The 15044-nt window shown below is 52.7% G+C and overlaps 1 protein-coding gene across 1 annotated transcript; it reads left to right on the top strand.

Moving 5' to 3' along the window:
• The first annotated feature begins 309 nt into the window (after positions 1-309).
• Positions 310-14696, top strand: GPR179 (G protein-coupled receptor 179). The gene is made up of 11 exons (XM_006889469.1): positions 310-1103; positions 2818-2926; positions 4712-4799; positions 5211-5446; positions 6224-6292; positions 6675-6784; positions 7252-7490; positions 7651-7789; positions 8375-8480; positions 9014-9160; positions 9696-14696. Exons 1-11 carry the CDS (start codon positions 310-312, stop codon positions 14694-14696), a joined length of 7038 nt encoding a protein of 2345 aa, XP_006889531.1.
• Positions 14697-15044: the final 348 nt, after the last annotated feature.

Here is a 15044-nt window from a genome sequence, read left to right as displayed (position 1 = left end):
CTGGATAAAAGGGGGAGGGGCAAGTGGATTGCCTGGATTAAGGGTTTGAGAGATGGTAGCCACATTGAGTGAGGAGGGGGCAGGGCTCTCATGCCAGTGTCCAGAAGCCAGTTGATGACGTTAGAGCAAAGAAAAAAACAGGCAAGACGAAGTGAGCATTGAGAGAGAGAGAGAGCAGGAGAGAGGGAGAGGGAAAGCTAGGCTAGGAGGCGTGGAGGCAGGCAGCTCCTGGGCCAGCCTCTGCCAGCCCTCAAGCTGTCAAATCCTCCGGGCAGCCACAGCCCCAGGGTTCCAGAGATCTGCCCCATGATGATCCTCAGGGCAGAGAACGTGCCCTCTCTTGTGTGGAGGCTGCTGGGCTGCTATTTCTTCTGTGGCTGGGCTCTGGGAGGTTCACAGCCCCTTCACTCTCTGCCCCCTCTGTCCTCCCAAGCCCAGCCAGAATCTGCACCCATATGGGTTCCCCCAGAAGGGGTAGAGGCAGCCTGGACTTTTCTGTACTCTGGAGATGCTCAGCAGCTGTCAGGAGCTAACTGCAGTGAGCGCTACGAAGCCCATGGGGCAAGAACCAGACCTGAGCTCCCTCCAGTCCTGCAGAGAGCAGCGGCCACCCTTGCCCAGGCCGCCAACTTCCTTAACATGCTGCTGCAAGCTAACGACATCCGCGAGTCCAGTGTGGAGGAGGATGTGGAGTGGTACCAGGCACTGGTCCGCAGTGTGGCTGAAGGGGACCCAAGGGCATACCGGGCTTTGTTGACCTTTAGCCCCCCACCTGGGGCCAGCCACCTGCAGCTTGCCCTACAAGCCACTCGAATACAGGAGGAGACCATCCTTCAGGACTTGTCTGGGAGCAGGGTGCAGGAGGAGAGCCCTGTTGGGAACCTGGACACCCCTGACCTGCAGAAGCGAGTGCTGACCAATGACCTAAGGAGCCTTGGGAGCCCCAAATGGCCACGTGGGGATGGCTATGTGGGGGATATAGAGCACGTAAGTCTGTCTCCTCCTTTCCTGGAATGCCAACAGGGCCGGCTCCGTCCTGGCTGGCTTATCACACTCTCAGCAACCTTCTATGGACTCAAGCCAGACCTCAGCCCAGAAGTCAGGTAAGGCAGTCTGTGCAAGATTTAACACAATCACAGGCATGGCTGGGGGTATAGGGGAAGGCACAAGTGCATGGGCCACTTGGCACCCACATGTGGATGTCTGGTGGGGCACCAATTAATCTATCCACAGTCAGTTCTGAAATCTGCAACTATGTGTTGATACCTACAAGTGTGAAGGCACAGATATCCTGTATTTTAATTTACTTCTATGTATTTCTCTGGATATCTACTTGTGTTTTACATGTTTGAGTATATATATATGAAGGTCTATAAGTATACATATAAAGTATTATTGCTGTTGATTGCCTTCACGTCAAGAAAGACTCACAGTGACCCTATGAACAAAAGGCTTGAAACCCCTCTATAACTATCGACATTTATCAAAGTTCATAGAGTTTCCAGAGGCATGTTACTTAGGAAGTGGATGTCACTCCTGCTTCCAAATGTACAGAAAGGCATATACTTATCCCTTAAAGGCACTGTGATGGCATAGTGTGTTGTGTTGCTAACCAAAACATCAGCTGTTCAAATCCACCAGCCACTCCACAGGACAAAGATGGACATCTCCTCCCATAAAGATTTACAGCCTCAGAAACCCAATGGAGGGGGTCGCTATGAGTCAGAATTGCTATGATGGCAGTGGGTATTTGTAGTATCTTCGCGCGCGCGCGTGTGTGTGTGTGTGTGTGTGTACAGATATGTGGCCCTGGAGGGGTGTAGCCCTAGGCTTCCAAGCTGAGTACTGGCTGTGGGTGACAGAGAAGGCTTGGCGTGGAAGAAAATCAACCAGGCTTCTTAGAGGAAATAGGTGGGCACTCCAGGAGTTAAACTTGCTTCTCTCTAATGATTTAGAGCTCAAAAAATGAGGCTTTCCCTAAGGATTTAGCACTAAGAGGAAAGACAATTTGGGAACTGGGGCTTGGAGCCAGGGTTACTTCCAATGGCCGTACTGCTACCTCAGTCAGGGTCCACTGTTCTGCCTGTCCCGATTCAGGAGCCTAATGCCTTTCAAACAATAGACTTCCCTCAACCAAAATGAAGTAGGGGGCTGGGGAGACCCTTATTGATAAGAGGCAGCAAGTGGGCACCATCCTGAAGGCAGCTTTTCCAGCTATTATGATCCCCTTTCATTGCTCCCAGCAGGGTTCCCCTCCTCCTAGCAGGCAGCCAGGATCTTTGCCAGCTCTCCTCTCCCTTAGCCCAGAGGAGGGGTTGGGGACCACATTGTTAGGCCACTCTGCCTCAGGGCTTTTCTATTTCCCTCCATTCCCCCCCACTCCTGCCCATCCCAATCAGTTCAGACCTGGCTTGGTAGAGTGAGGAAATGGCTAACAGCTAAGCGCTGTGTGTGTGTGTGTGTGTGTGTGTGTGTGTGTGTGTGTGTGTGTACGTGCACAAAAACAGTATAAAAGTTCCCCTCAGACATCACCAGCGTGCCAGCTCCCACAAGTCTTGACACACTCTTCCCTCCTATCCATTGATAGAAATCATAAAATGATAAGATATTGTAAAGCTGGTTGGTGTGGGAAGCAGCATAGAGGGAGATTGTCGCCCATGGAGCCCATGGACAAGGAAGTACAAGGACACTAGAGAAGTGGAGATCAATGTCCTTCCTCTACTGTGATAAACTTACAAAGCTTGCACTGCCCCAAAGTCTGGTAGACAACAACGTATGTCTGCCTCCTCTTCTCTAATGGCTAATTCATTGCTCCAGGGGACAAGTGCAGATGGATGTGGATCTTCAGAGCGTGGACATCAATCAGTGTGCCAATGGCCCAGGCTGGTACTCTAACACACACCTGTGTGATCTCAACAGCACCCAGGTAAGGACAAGGGAAATAGAGGGAAGATGAACTAGGTTCCTGCCTGTCTCTTTCCCTCTTTCCCATCACTGTCACTGCCCTGCTGTTGGGACCAACTCAAAACCAACCTAGCCTCTCAAGTAGCAGGGAGTCATTAGTGATTAGTAAAGGTAAGATACCAGGCTTTCAACAGGTGAGATCACCTGCAGCCTATCCCTCCCTCTAGCCACCGCCTATGCCTTTGCAATCTGAATGTATCCCTTGCCTTCTTTCCTGAGCTTCAGGTAGTCACCCCTTTTGCTTTCTGTGCACAGCATTCTCCCTATAAGCAGAGATCTGGACACCTGCCTGGTCTGCAAAGGATGCCACATGGGTGTTTGTCAAAGCCCTGCTTAGTTTGTCTAAATTAAGGGAATTGTGGTTTGGGGTGTGGGAGGAATCAAGGAAAAGGAGGAGTCTGAGGAAGTGTGGCTGAGTGCTGGCAACCACAGGTGTAGGTGAAGGAGGACGGGAGAAAGTGATAGCTGGTAAATCCAACAAGCTCTGCAGTGGGAAACCAAGTAGCCACGGGAGTAAGCAGTTCCATGCTTGCACCAACTGCCTGTGTGCTCCTGAGCAGAACTGAGCTGTCCCTGCAGCCTGCTAGGGAAAAGGTGGCTGTGGCATCACTGTGCCCTCTGCACAGGCAGTCCTGCTGCTCTGAGGGCACATGTGTTTGGAGCTTTAAGTTCAGAGATGGAAAAGGATGCCCATGGAAAAGGGTGCCCACTCTCCAGGGGACCTATTACTCAGGCCACTTTTAAAGACAGCAACACTCACAACTCTGGGTACATATTTATCTGACTGTGCATAAGAATGTCTGATGAGGCAGAAACTGAGTGTGTTCTAGTGGTCCAAGCTAAAGGGGAAGCTAGGCCAGAGCTTCGTAAGCACCATGCTCTATCTTTTCAGGGTCTGGATGTGGACCTCCCCTGCCAAGGTTACCCCTCTCTTTGTTCCACTGATGTCTGTTCTTGGCTATGTCAGCAGATCTGACCTCATTCATGTGCTTTTCTTCCCAACCTGGCTCTGAGGTCTGCTCCATCCCCTGCTGGGCAAACATCAATGGGCGGAGATGGAATAAAAGGGCCGGCCTTGGCATCCCGCCCACCTGGCATTAGGGCAGGGGAAAGCAGCCCTATGCCTAAGCCAGATGGCCCCTGGTGGAGGAAGCTGCTCCTCCACGGGGGCCCTTTCACCTCACCTGTGTGCCAAAGAGGGATATCCTCTGAAGCAGGACATAGGTACTCCAGGTGTCACTGGACTGAGCTCTCCCTGACTTGCACCTCCCCCAGCACCATGCAACAGCTGGGCCTAGGAAGTGGGATCACCTGTAAGACTTCTGTCACTGCCAGTCACTCATTCACTGCCATCAAGAAAGTCTGAATCGACTCTTAGCTGATCTTTGAGATTTTCAGACTGTAAATCACACTAGAGGCAACTGCTCACCTTTCTCCATTGAACCTATGGTAGATTAGAACTGTCAGAGGTACAACCTTTGGGTTAGCTGTGCAGCTCCCTATAGACTATGCTGTCCTGCCAGTCTGGACAAGGAAGCACTCTATCCCCAAATTCTTTGCTTGGAGTCTCTTTGAGGAAAAGGCAATTTCAGAGATAGTGATGGATTTCCATATGGAAAGGCTTTCCTCTTGTGGGGGTTGGTGCTATGGACAAGGAGGCAGATGGACCACTCCACCTCTTCCCAGGAAGGAAAGAGCTTTTGAAGAAAGCCCTATACAAACATGTGGTATGTTTGTGTCCCTACAGTGTGTCCCCCTGGAGAACCAGGGCTTTGTTCTGGGTCGCTACCTCTGCCGCTGCCTGCCTGGTTTCTATGGAGCAAGCCACTCTGGGGGTATGTACTAGTGCTGAGGGCGAGACAGGTGGTCTGCAGGCTGGGCTTTAGGGACACATGAGAGGGAATGGTAGTGCCAGAGTGAGGCACTGGAGGAAACCAGCGGGACAGTGGCACAGGGAGAAGGGGCAGATAGGGTCCAGTGTGGACGTCTATACCTTCTGAGAATGAGCTCATGACTTGCAGATTGATCCACTGCAGACTGACTTCTAATAGCCCTAGTCTTGGACACCATCATTACTTTGCCCTCCTCGACATTAAGGGCACCTTCTTCCTCAGTGATTCTCCTCCTGACCCAACCCCAGGGGCCACAAATACAAAGGAATCTGGGCATAGATAGCGGTGGCTGGAGTCTCAGAATAGAGGACATCAGTCATATTGTTCTCCCTGCACCCATCTTGTTCTTTATAGGGTTAGAGGAGAGCGCTACCCAGCCTACTGGACAATTTGGGTCCCTGCAAGGTAGCTCTGGGAGGCTCCTACGATGCCAGCCATGTCCTGAGGGCTGCACCAGCTGCATGGATGCCACACCATGCCTGGCAGAGAAGGCTCTGGCACTGCGGGCGGCGGTGCTGACCTGCCAGGCCTGCTGCATGCTGGCTGTCTTCCTGAGCATGCTGGTCTCCTACCGCTGCCGTGAGAGCAAGGCAAGGAGGGCCCCTCATCTTCCCTGAGTCAGTGCCCTTGTCTCTGGTATTCACTGGAGACCTGAAACTACCAAAAACCAGATCATAGAACAAATTCAGGAGAAACAGGTTATGGTCTTGAATCTAAATCCAATTCCTCTGTTTCCTCATCTGCACCAGGAAGGCATTGGACTTGTTTCAACAGTGCCTATTGAGCCTTTACACTATGCACAACACTGCCTAGACACTATGGGAAGGGAACTCAGTCTCCACGGAGCTCCCAGACTTAGTGAGGGAAGTTCAATGTAAAAAAATGACAGCACTGTGAAACAGAGGTGGGTGTCAGAAAAGGGACCCAGGTCTCCTGCCTGAGAAGGGGTGGGAAAGACTGGAAATTGTACCATTGGAGTCACTGTGTGTTTATCAGGCAAAGAAGATGACGTATTCTAAACAAGTGAATAAGTGGACCCAAAGCTTAAAGGCACACAGAGGTCCTTTCTTTCTTCTATAATCTGATCTGAGCCTCAAACGGCAACAATGTTCTAGGTAGATGGACTTGGGTAGGCTCTGAGGTGGGGTATTGGAGAGATTGAAAAACTTAGGCTGCCAAAGGTAATCTCAGAGGTGCTAAGAGCCTTGGGGCATGAGTGGAGTGTGGCTGGGAAGAGGGGTGGTGTTAATGTTACTGGGTGAAGTTTTAGCCCTAGACCCAAGCCCCTCTCACACTGCATCCTAGTCCAAGCTCAGCTTCCCACTTATCTGCGCATCTACTGTTTGGGTTTTTTTCTGAATTCACAGAGGATCCGGGCTTCTGGGGTTATCCTGCTGGAAACCATCCTTTTTGGATCTCTACTGCTCTACTTCCCTGTGAGTTCGTGGCTAGAGGCTGGTCCACTGTCCAGAACCTGACCTGGCATCTTGCAAATCTTCAACATTGTTCCTCTCTGGTCTGCCTTCTTGAGGGGGCTGGGTTCAGCACCCCAGATTTCCCCTACTCATATCCCTCAAAGGCAAGCTAGTCCAGGGAGCTTTGGAGTCCAACAGTCTGTACCTAAAACACTTTTGGGTTTTGCTGTGGGACTTAGACAAGTTACCCTGGTCATCTCTCTGATCCTTAAGTTGCTCCTCTGCAGAATGGAGGTGATGACGCCTTCTATTATGAGGCTTAGTAACAAAGTGCTTAGCATAAGGACCAGAACGTAGTAGAGCACAGCAGAGAGTAACCATTTTTGTCACCCCTGCTCCCTAGGTCTTCATTTTGTACTTCAAGCCTAGTGTGTTTCGCTGCATCGCTCTCCGGTGGGTCCGGCTGCTGGGTTTTGTCATCGTCTACGGCACCATTATACTCAAGCTTTATAGGTAGGGCCTGCGATGGACCTTGTTGTCATGTTGCTCAGCCCAGACTACCCCTGCTGTTTCATAAAATGGTGTTCTTCAAAGCTAGACTGTTGCCAACTCCATTTCCTTATGGTCCCATCACTATGTTGTTATGTGCCGTCAAGTCAGAACTGACTCACAGCTGAACCTCAAGGTGGGTTTTGGAGGCTATAAATCATATAGGAGGAGAGCGCCCATCTTTCTCCCTTGGAGCAGCTGGTGGATTCAAACTGCTTGCCTTTGGGTTGGCAATGCAACTCCTTACCTACAAGGCTACCAGAGCTCCTTTCTATCACCATAGTCCTTCCTCCCTTTTGTACAGCTTTTTTGGAGGGAGAGAGGTATTGTACCATAGAAAGGTGTGTGGAGGGGAGGGATGGACGGAAGCTGCCCTCCCCATCTCCTCCTCTCTGTCTCCCACTTATAGCCACATCCTCTAACCCTTGTAGAGTGCTCCAGCTGTTTCTGTCTCGAACGGCCCAGCGGGGCCCACATCTGAGCAGTGGGCGGCTGCTGCGGCGTCTGGGTCTGCTGCTGCTACTTGTGCTGGGCTTCCTGGTGGTGTGGACATCAGGGGTCCTGGAGCGAGATGCCCAACACATGTTTCTTGTGACCCAAGGCCACACTCCCACTGGTCGCCACTTCTATCTCTGTCACCATGACCGTTGGGACTACATCATGGTTGTGGGTGAGCTGATTCCGCCGAGCCCTGGTCTGGCTCTGTAACCCCCTCACCTCCTGTCTGGACCCTCCTCATTTTCTTCCTGTGCCCAATTCCTGATCTTAACCTGCCTCAGCATGCACTATAGAGAAAAGGTAGTGCTGACTCTCTCCCTCACCTCCCACAGCCGAGATGCTGCTTCTGTGCTGGGGTAGCTTCCTCTGCTATGCCACCCGGGCTGTACCCTCAGCCTTCCATGAGCCACGCTACATGGGCATCGCCCTGCACAATGAGCTGTTGCTCTCTTCTGCCTTCCACACAGCCAGGTAAGGGTGGACTCATCTACTAACAACTTCTCCATGCCAACACTGCTCCTCACCTACCCGAGGCCACCCAGTGGCCACCCCTGCAGCCCTAAGGTTCCAGGCAAGGTGGGCCTCTCACCTGCTGCTCTCTCATTTCACAGACCACCTTCACAGGGCCCTGAGGTCCAAACCTCACTCAAATGAAGAAGTCCCCAACCCCCAAGGAAAAGAAGTACCTCTTGGTCCTAACTAATTTCCCGTTCATAACGCCACCTCCATAGTACCCTATCATGCCTGTTCCCACAGTGCTCAATCTCCTGGCCTTCTTCCCCATGGAACTTCTGGCATACAGGCAGCAGGCCTGTTATATGCATATGCCTATGAGTGTGGCCTTGTGAGGGAGGCTGAATCAACTCTCCTGGTCCCTATAAGCTTGTGAAGCACTAATCTGCTACAGGAGCCCAAGAAAGACAATACGAGTAGCCGAGAGGGCAAAGAGAAGGGAGGGCACCCTCTTCACTGTACCCAGCAATTCCACACTCAGATTTGGGGCTGGAAGGGGCCACTCCCACCTACAGCTAACTCTTCCCCCATCCTGCCCCCCAGGTTTGTGCTGGTTCCTTCTTTGCACCCCGACTGGACTCTTCTCCTTTTCTTCTTCCACACCCACAGCACAGTCACGGCCACCCTGGCTCTGCTCTTTATCCCCAAGGTGAGCTCTCCCCCTCCTGAATATGAGGTGGCATGTGCATGCTACTGGACCCACTGCTGTCACATTACCCACTCTAGTTCAGGGTGGGAGGTGGGGATAACAGAAGGCGCTGAGGGTGAGTGAGGTGAAGTAAGCAGTGGACTAGAGAGGGAGGAAGCTACTGTGGGAAAAGCTACTGGTGGGAAAAGCATGAGCCCTGATGGTGCCTGCAGCAGGTTAAGTGTCAGGCTGCTACGTGAAAGTGTAGCAATTCGAACACATGAGTCACTCCATGGGGAAAGATAAAACAGTCAACTCCTGTTAAGTCTCAGAAGGACAGATGGCTAAGAATCACAGGAGCCAGAGGGTTCACGCTTTCTTTGTCTCTGAGAGAGAAAATCAGGCCAGATATTGGAAGCGGAGGAATACTCAGACACTGAGAATTTGGAATCAGAAAGAGGGGTGACAAGGGTGGTGTGTGGTAGACTTATTCCATGGGACAAGTGGAAGTTGTTGACAGGGAGCCAAGGTGAGTCATGCCCCTCTCTGGCCAGTTCTGGAAGTCGGGGGCCCCTCCTCGGGAAGAGATCGTGGATGAGGTATATGAAGATGAGCTGGATCTGCAGCGTTCAGGCTCCTACCTCGAAAGTAGCATCGCCTCAGCCTGGAGTGAGCGCAGCCTGGACCCTGGTGACATTAGGGTGCGTGCTGCCCTCCCAGCCTCATTCTGATGTTGGCTCTGACTGGTACAAAGAGCATCGTAGCCTGTCATCTGGGCTGAGTGACCCTCTCCTCTCCCTCTTTCCAAGTTCTGCCTCCCTAGCTTTTCCATCCTTGGATCTAGGCTGCTTCCCTTGACAATATGAAGGAGGCCATACACCCCACCCAAGTCCAAAGACCCCAGCATTTCCAGAGTCCTGAGGCCCAGGCTCTGTGGCAAATTTGAGGCAGAGCCATGTAGTCTAGAATCTAGTCTACCTGTTCCCCAAGTTGATGATGTACCATCAGAACACAGCATCCCCTGGGAAGGGAGTGTATGCTGAGTCCTCAGAGCTGAGTGGATAGGCTCAGCATCAGGCAAGAGTCTGGAGACACAGTGAGATGAAGTCCAAGTTTTAGAAGCAGGCAGGAAACTCCACTTGACAGAAAAGAGTTCTCTCAAGAAAAAAAAAGTCAATAAGGGCCTGGGGACAGGTAGCTCACCATGAGTTCTGCTCTCCTCAACCTTCCCCTCAGGATGAACTGAAGAAGCTCTATGCCCAGCTGGAGGTCCACAAGACCAAGGAAATGACAGCCAACAACCCCCACCTGCCCAAGAAGCCCCGCCCGGGGCTGGGCCGCTCGTTCATCAGGTACCTGGCCGAGTTCCCCGAGGCCCTGGTGAGGCAGCACTCCCGGGATTCAGGCTCTCCGGGCCGCAGCAGCCGCAGCAGCCTGCCTGGCTCCTCACGGCGGCGGCTCCTCAGCTTCAGCCTCCAGGACCCTGAGGGAGCTCAGGCCCTGCACAAGCCCCCCAGCACCCATGACCACCACAAAGAGCAGGACCTGCCTCTGCTCGATTCAATGGTGAGGAGGAAGCTGGCCCAGAGGAGGGCTGAGAGCCGAGAAAGCCGAGAATCAGTGGAGGGACCCCCTGTCCTTGGCTTCAGGTCTGCTAGCGCCCACAACCTCACAGTGGGAGAGAGGCTGCCCAGAGCGCGGCCCGCCTCTCTCCACAAATCGCTCAGTGTCGTGGCTGGCTCCCGGGAAAAGGCCCTGCTTGTGGCCAGCCAGGCTTACCTGGAGGAGTCCTATAGACAGGCGAAGGAGCGAGAGGAGCGAAAGAAGGCAGAGGCGGCGATGGCGAGCCCAGGGCGAAGGCCATCAACGAGGAGGCTAGAGCGAGCTTGGGGTGGCCCCCTGTCAGCCCCACCTTCCCCAGCCAAGAGCAGCAGTGTGGACAGCTCCCACACCTCTAGGCAGCTTCATGAGGAGTCGGGGAGACAGCTGCCTCACCCACCCATCAGGCACCAGGTCTCCACACCCATCTTGGGCCTGCCTGGGGCCTGGCTGGGAGAGCCAAAGATGTTGTCACCGACCTCCACTTTGACTCCAGCTCTGATGCCAGCTCCGGTCCTGCCACCAGCCCCTGCCCTAGTACCTGTCCTAATACCTCCTCAAAGTCCCAGCTTGCTCACCTACATCTGCCCCTGGGAGAATGCTGAACTGCCAGTCAAAAAAGAAAATGTGACCCAGGAAGGCCCCTCAGGGACAGAGCAAGGCAATCACCTCCCTGGCCCTGCTCGGACGAGGATCTGGAGGGCCCTCTCAGTGGCAATAGAGAGAAAGGCGAGTGGGGAGAATGAAATGGACACAGAAGACAGGGGTCTCCAGGGGGAAGCTGAGGACATGGATGGGGACAGGCCCAAGATTTTCTCTAAATCTCACAGCCTCAAGGCCCCTGTTCAACAAGGTTCTGTTCGCAGCCTGGGACTGGCTATCAAAGCTCTGACCCGTTCTCGGAGCACATACCGAGAAAAGGAGAGCGGGGAAGAGGGCCCTGAGAAAGGGAGGAAGGACAGAGCTCCAGGAGAGGGTGTGGGGGCTTCCCCCAGATCTCCCAGGGTGGGCCGGCCCAAGGCAGTGAGTAAGCAGGCTGCCCTTGAGCCCTGTGATGATGAGGAGTCCCTCCAGAACCAACAGAATGCTCACACCAGCAAGATGCTCCAAGTCTGTCACCAGGAGGACAGAGGCAAGAGGACAGCCCAGGACCTGGGGGAGGGGAAAGCTGAGAAAGCAGGTAAAACGGGGCTCACCACACTGAGGCAGGGTAGGCAGAACACAACTGGGGACAAAAGTGCTGAACAAGTCAAAGAAGACCCTGGGGGAGGGCGGGAACAGCCTAAAGCTGGTCTCCAGTCCCTGGGCACTGCTCCCCACAAGGTGGCAGAGGTGTGCCCCTGGGAACTTGCCAAGGCAGAAATGTGTCCTCCTGCCAGTGGCAACAAGGTTGAAATCTGTCCCTGGGAGATGAGTGAAGGAAGCCTTGAGATGGGAGCCCTGAAACAGAATCTAAAAGACAGCTCCCAGGAAGAGAAGGGGAAAGTCCCAGAAAAACCAGGGCCCAAAGACGTGGTTGCCAGTGCTCAGAAAAAGCCAGAGAGGCTGTTCAGGGGGCAGGAGGCAGTGTGTTCCTGGGAGGGTGTTGATCCTGAGGTATTGTCCCCTCAGCCAGCCACTCAGGGCACTGATAGAAGCAAGGGCAGGTTTGAGGCAGCGGGCAGTGGGGAGGCTAGGGATGTGGTAATGTGTCAGTTCAAAGTCACTGATCCAGAGGCTGATAAAGCTGACAAGGCCGAAGTAGAGCTCTGTCCCTGGGAGGTGTGTGAGGGGGAGAACAAGAAACCAGCCCAGGAAGTAGTGAAGGCACTTCCCCAGGAAAAGCAGAAAACCCCCAAGAAAGCAACCATTTGGAAAGAACAGAAACTAGAGTGGGAGTCTCTCTGCCCATGGGAGAGTACAGACTTTCGGGGTCCCTCAGCAGTCTCGACTCAGGTCTCAGAAACTCCAGAGTATGTAGGGAGTCTGGGAAGTGGCGTCACCGAGGTGTGTCCATGGGAGGCAGGAGATACTCTTGCTACCAGGAAAGCAGAGCTCTGTTCTAGGGAGCTGGACACTGAGAAAATGGGAAAAGGAAGAGAGAGTGAGGGGACAAACAGGGAATCTCTGCAGGAAAAGAGAAAAGACTCTAGAAATGGAAGTTCCGGAGAACTGGAGGAACATGCTGTGCAAAGAGTGCAGAAATTAAGTAACCAGCAGGAGTCTGTGCATTCCTGGGAGGACATAGGCCCTGGACACTCCAGCTCCAGTGTAGATGGAGTCTCCTCCACAGCAGAAGGCCAATTCCTCAGTGCTGGAGGAAACAGAGTACTGCAGGCATGTACCAGGGAAGACAGCAAGCCAGAGGTAAAGGAAGCCAGACCTGCTAAAGCAGAAATATGTCCCTGGGAGGCAAATGAAAGAGCAGAGGACTGGACATTGGGACAGGCTCCAAAAGAAGGCAAACCTCAAAAGAACCAGGAAAAAATGCCTGCACAACCAGGAATCAAAGCAGCAGATGTCACAGCTTGCAAAGAGCATGAAGGGCAGATCCCAGGCCAGGAAGCATTATGTCCCCGGAAGAGCATGGACCCTGGCAGTGACCCCTCACAGCCATGCTCTCGAGACACTGGTAAACCCAAAGACAGTGTCCAGATTTTAGACAGTGTGGGAGGTAAAACTGCAGACATCTGTCCATGGGAGGTGGATGAGGCCCTCACTGCAAAGGCAAACATCTGCCCCTGGGAGGTAAGTGCTAGCATGATGCAGGAAGGGACTTTGGGAACTGAGGCCATTTGGAAATTCCCAAATGATACAGAAAAAGTTTCTGGAGATTCTGGGCCCAGGAAGCGAGCAGCCACCACTCCAGAGAAGCCAGAGCAGCAGCTACCTCAAAAAAGTGAGGTAGTTTGCCCCTGGGAAGGTTTGGATCCTGAGGGTGCATCCCAGCAGTCACATGCTCTGGACACCTCTGCATCGAAAGCTGGACCCCAGGACTTGGGCAGTGTCGGGTGCAGGCCAGCTGAAGTGTGTCCCTGGGAGGTGGAGGAAGTGCCTACCACGAATAAGGCTGAGGTCTGTCCCTGGGAAGTGGATGAAGGATTGACAGAGAAGGGACGAGAACAGGAGATGGAGAATGAGTCAACAGGGCAGAGAAAAACACTAGCAAAACTCCCTTCCCTGCGAAAAGACGTGTCAAAATGGGAAGCAAAATCAAGTCAGGAGCAGGAAACTGTTTGTCCGTGGGAGACCATGGACTTGAGTAGCAAAGTGGGGGAGGGGCATGCCTCAAAAGTGAGTGATGACAAAGTAGAGAAAGGGGGTCTGAGGCAACACCCAAATGACTCCCTTCTGGAACACATGGGGACTCCCGAAAAAGCTGCATGTTCCAAAGCAGAACACGAAGGGAAAAATATAAGCAAAGAGCTGCAATCTGTCTGTCCATGGGAGGGCTTGGCTCCAGGGGGCTTATTCTCCCACCCAGACAAACCGAATGCTGGCTCGTGGGGGCAGGTCAGTGTTGAGGGCAGGGTTGCTGAAGTGTGCCCTTGGGATGCTCTGGACCCAGATGCTTGCAATGCCAAGGCCCAGATCTGTCCCTGGGAGGAGATTGAGCAAATTCCTGAGAAAGGGGTATCAAGACAAGATGGGAAAGAGGTATCTCAAGACAAGCGGAAAGCCATAGACAAATCAGAGCCCAAAGATGTGGCAGTTCAGAAAAAGCAAGAGAAAGCAGACGGGAAGCAGGAGGCTGTTTGTCCCTGGGAGAGTCAAGATTGTGAAGGTCTATCTCTACAACTAGCCCCACAAGCTTCTGACAGAGGCAAAGGCAGTTCTGAGGCAGCAGGTGGTGTGGGGGCCAGGATAGCAGACGTGTGTCCGTGGGATGCAGAAGAGGTTCCCTCTGTCAAGAAAGTTGAGATCTGTCCCTGGGAGATGAGTGAAGGAGCAGCAGAGAAAGGGGGACTGAAGCAGAAGGCACAGGGAGATTCACAAGAGCAAGGAGAGAAGTTCCTTCAAAAAGCAGGCTCTGAAAGGTCTAAGGAACACTTTTCGGTACAAGGTGAAAAACTCAGTGGGGACATGGAGACAGTCTGCCCATGGGAAGGCACAGGTTCAGGGGGGCTCTGCCTCCAACCAGATGCTCTGGACACTGAGCATCCCAAACTCAGTTCTCAGGGGGCACATAGTCAGGGGAGTTCAGTGGAGTTGTGCAGATGGGAAGTCACAGATCCTGAAGGAAATAAAATAAAGGGTACCATGGCAGAAATCTGTCCATGGGAGGGAACTGGTACCATATCTGACAAATGTAGCCTCCTGGCTTTAACAGCAACTCAGACAGAAATATTCACCACCACTGCTCAGGAGAGACCACCCTGCCTTTCAGTTCACAGACCTCTAGAAAGCTTCCTTCCACAAAGCAAAAGCCCTCATCCTGAGGTGAGCAGACTAGACGGTACTTCTACTCTGACAGGTGCCAGAGAATCCCAAGGCCCTCTGGGGCTTAGGCCAGGAACCACCTTAGCCCCAGAGCCAAGTGTCCAAGAAGCTGCGACTCAGAAGTCTTCCTCCTTAACTGAAGAGCAAAAAGAAACTGTCTCTAAAACTCAGTCTGGAGACTTTACCCTTCCAAATGTCTATCCATGGGATTGGGAATAATAGCTTCATCATATGAGGTCAAACATAAGAGCTAGTTTTCAGGAACCAAGGTCCTTTCTAAGTCCTAGGTGTTCTCAAAGAGTGAATTAAAAACACTTGGCACATCCCCTCCCCAAGAAGGCTAGAGGTCAACTCAATCCAAATCAAGTGGAAAGGAGAGAACCATTTTGATGCCAATGGTAAATCCCACCTACCATTATCTTTAACTCTTTTCAACATCCTTGGTCCTAGCAGTCAGGAGATCAGGAAACACACTGCATTTCAAAGTCCACTGTCAGTGACCTCTCCAAATTACTGAGAAGCAATGATGTCAGTTTGAAGAGTAAGGTGTCCCTGATCCAGGTCATG

Source organism: Elephantulus edwardii, unplaced genomic scaffold, assembly GCF_000299155.1.
Source record: "Elephantulus edwardii isolate Elephantulus edwardi_28Jun2011 unplaced genomic scaffold, EleEdw1.0 scaffold00077, whole genome shotgun sequence".
Lineage (NCBI taxonomy): Eukaryota > Metazoa > Chordata > Mammalia > Macroscelidea > Macroscelididae > Elephantulus > Elephantulus edwardii.
This window is presented reverse-complemented; position numbering and strand designations above follow the sequence as displayed.

What these genes read in the sequence shown, in the direction of transcription:
- GPR179 (XM_006889469.1), top strand. Translation starts at nt 310, where the DNA reads ATGATCCTCAGGGCAGAGAACGTGCCCTCTCTTGTGTGGAGGCTGCTG. An exon ending in GACCTCAGCCCAGAAGTCAG is followed by an intron (nt 1,104 to 2,817) that starts GTAAGGCAGTCT and finishes TCATTGCTCCAG; the next exon opens with GGGACAAGTGCAGATGGATG. An exon ending in CTCTACTGCTCTACTTCCCT is followed by an intron (nt 6,293 to 6,674) that starts GTGAGTTCGTGG and finishes CCTGCTCCCTAG; the next exon opens with GTCTTCATTTTGTACTTCAA.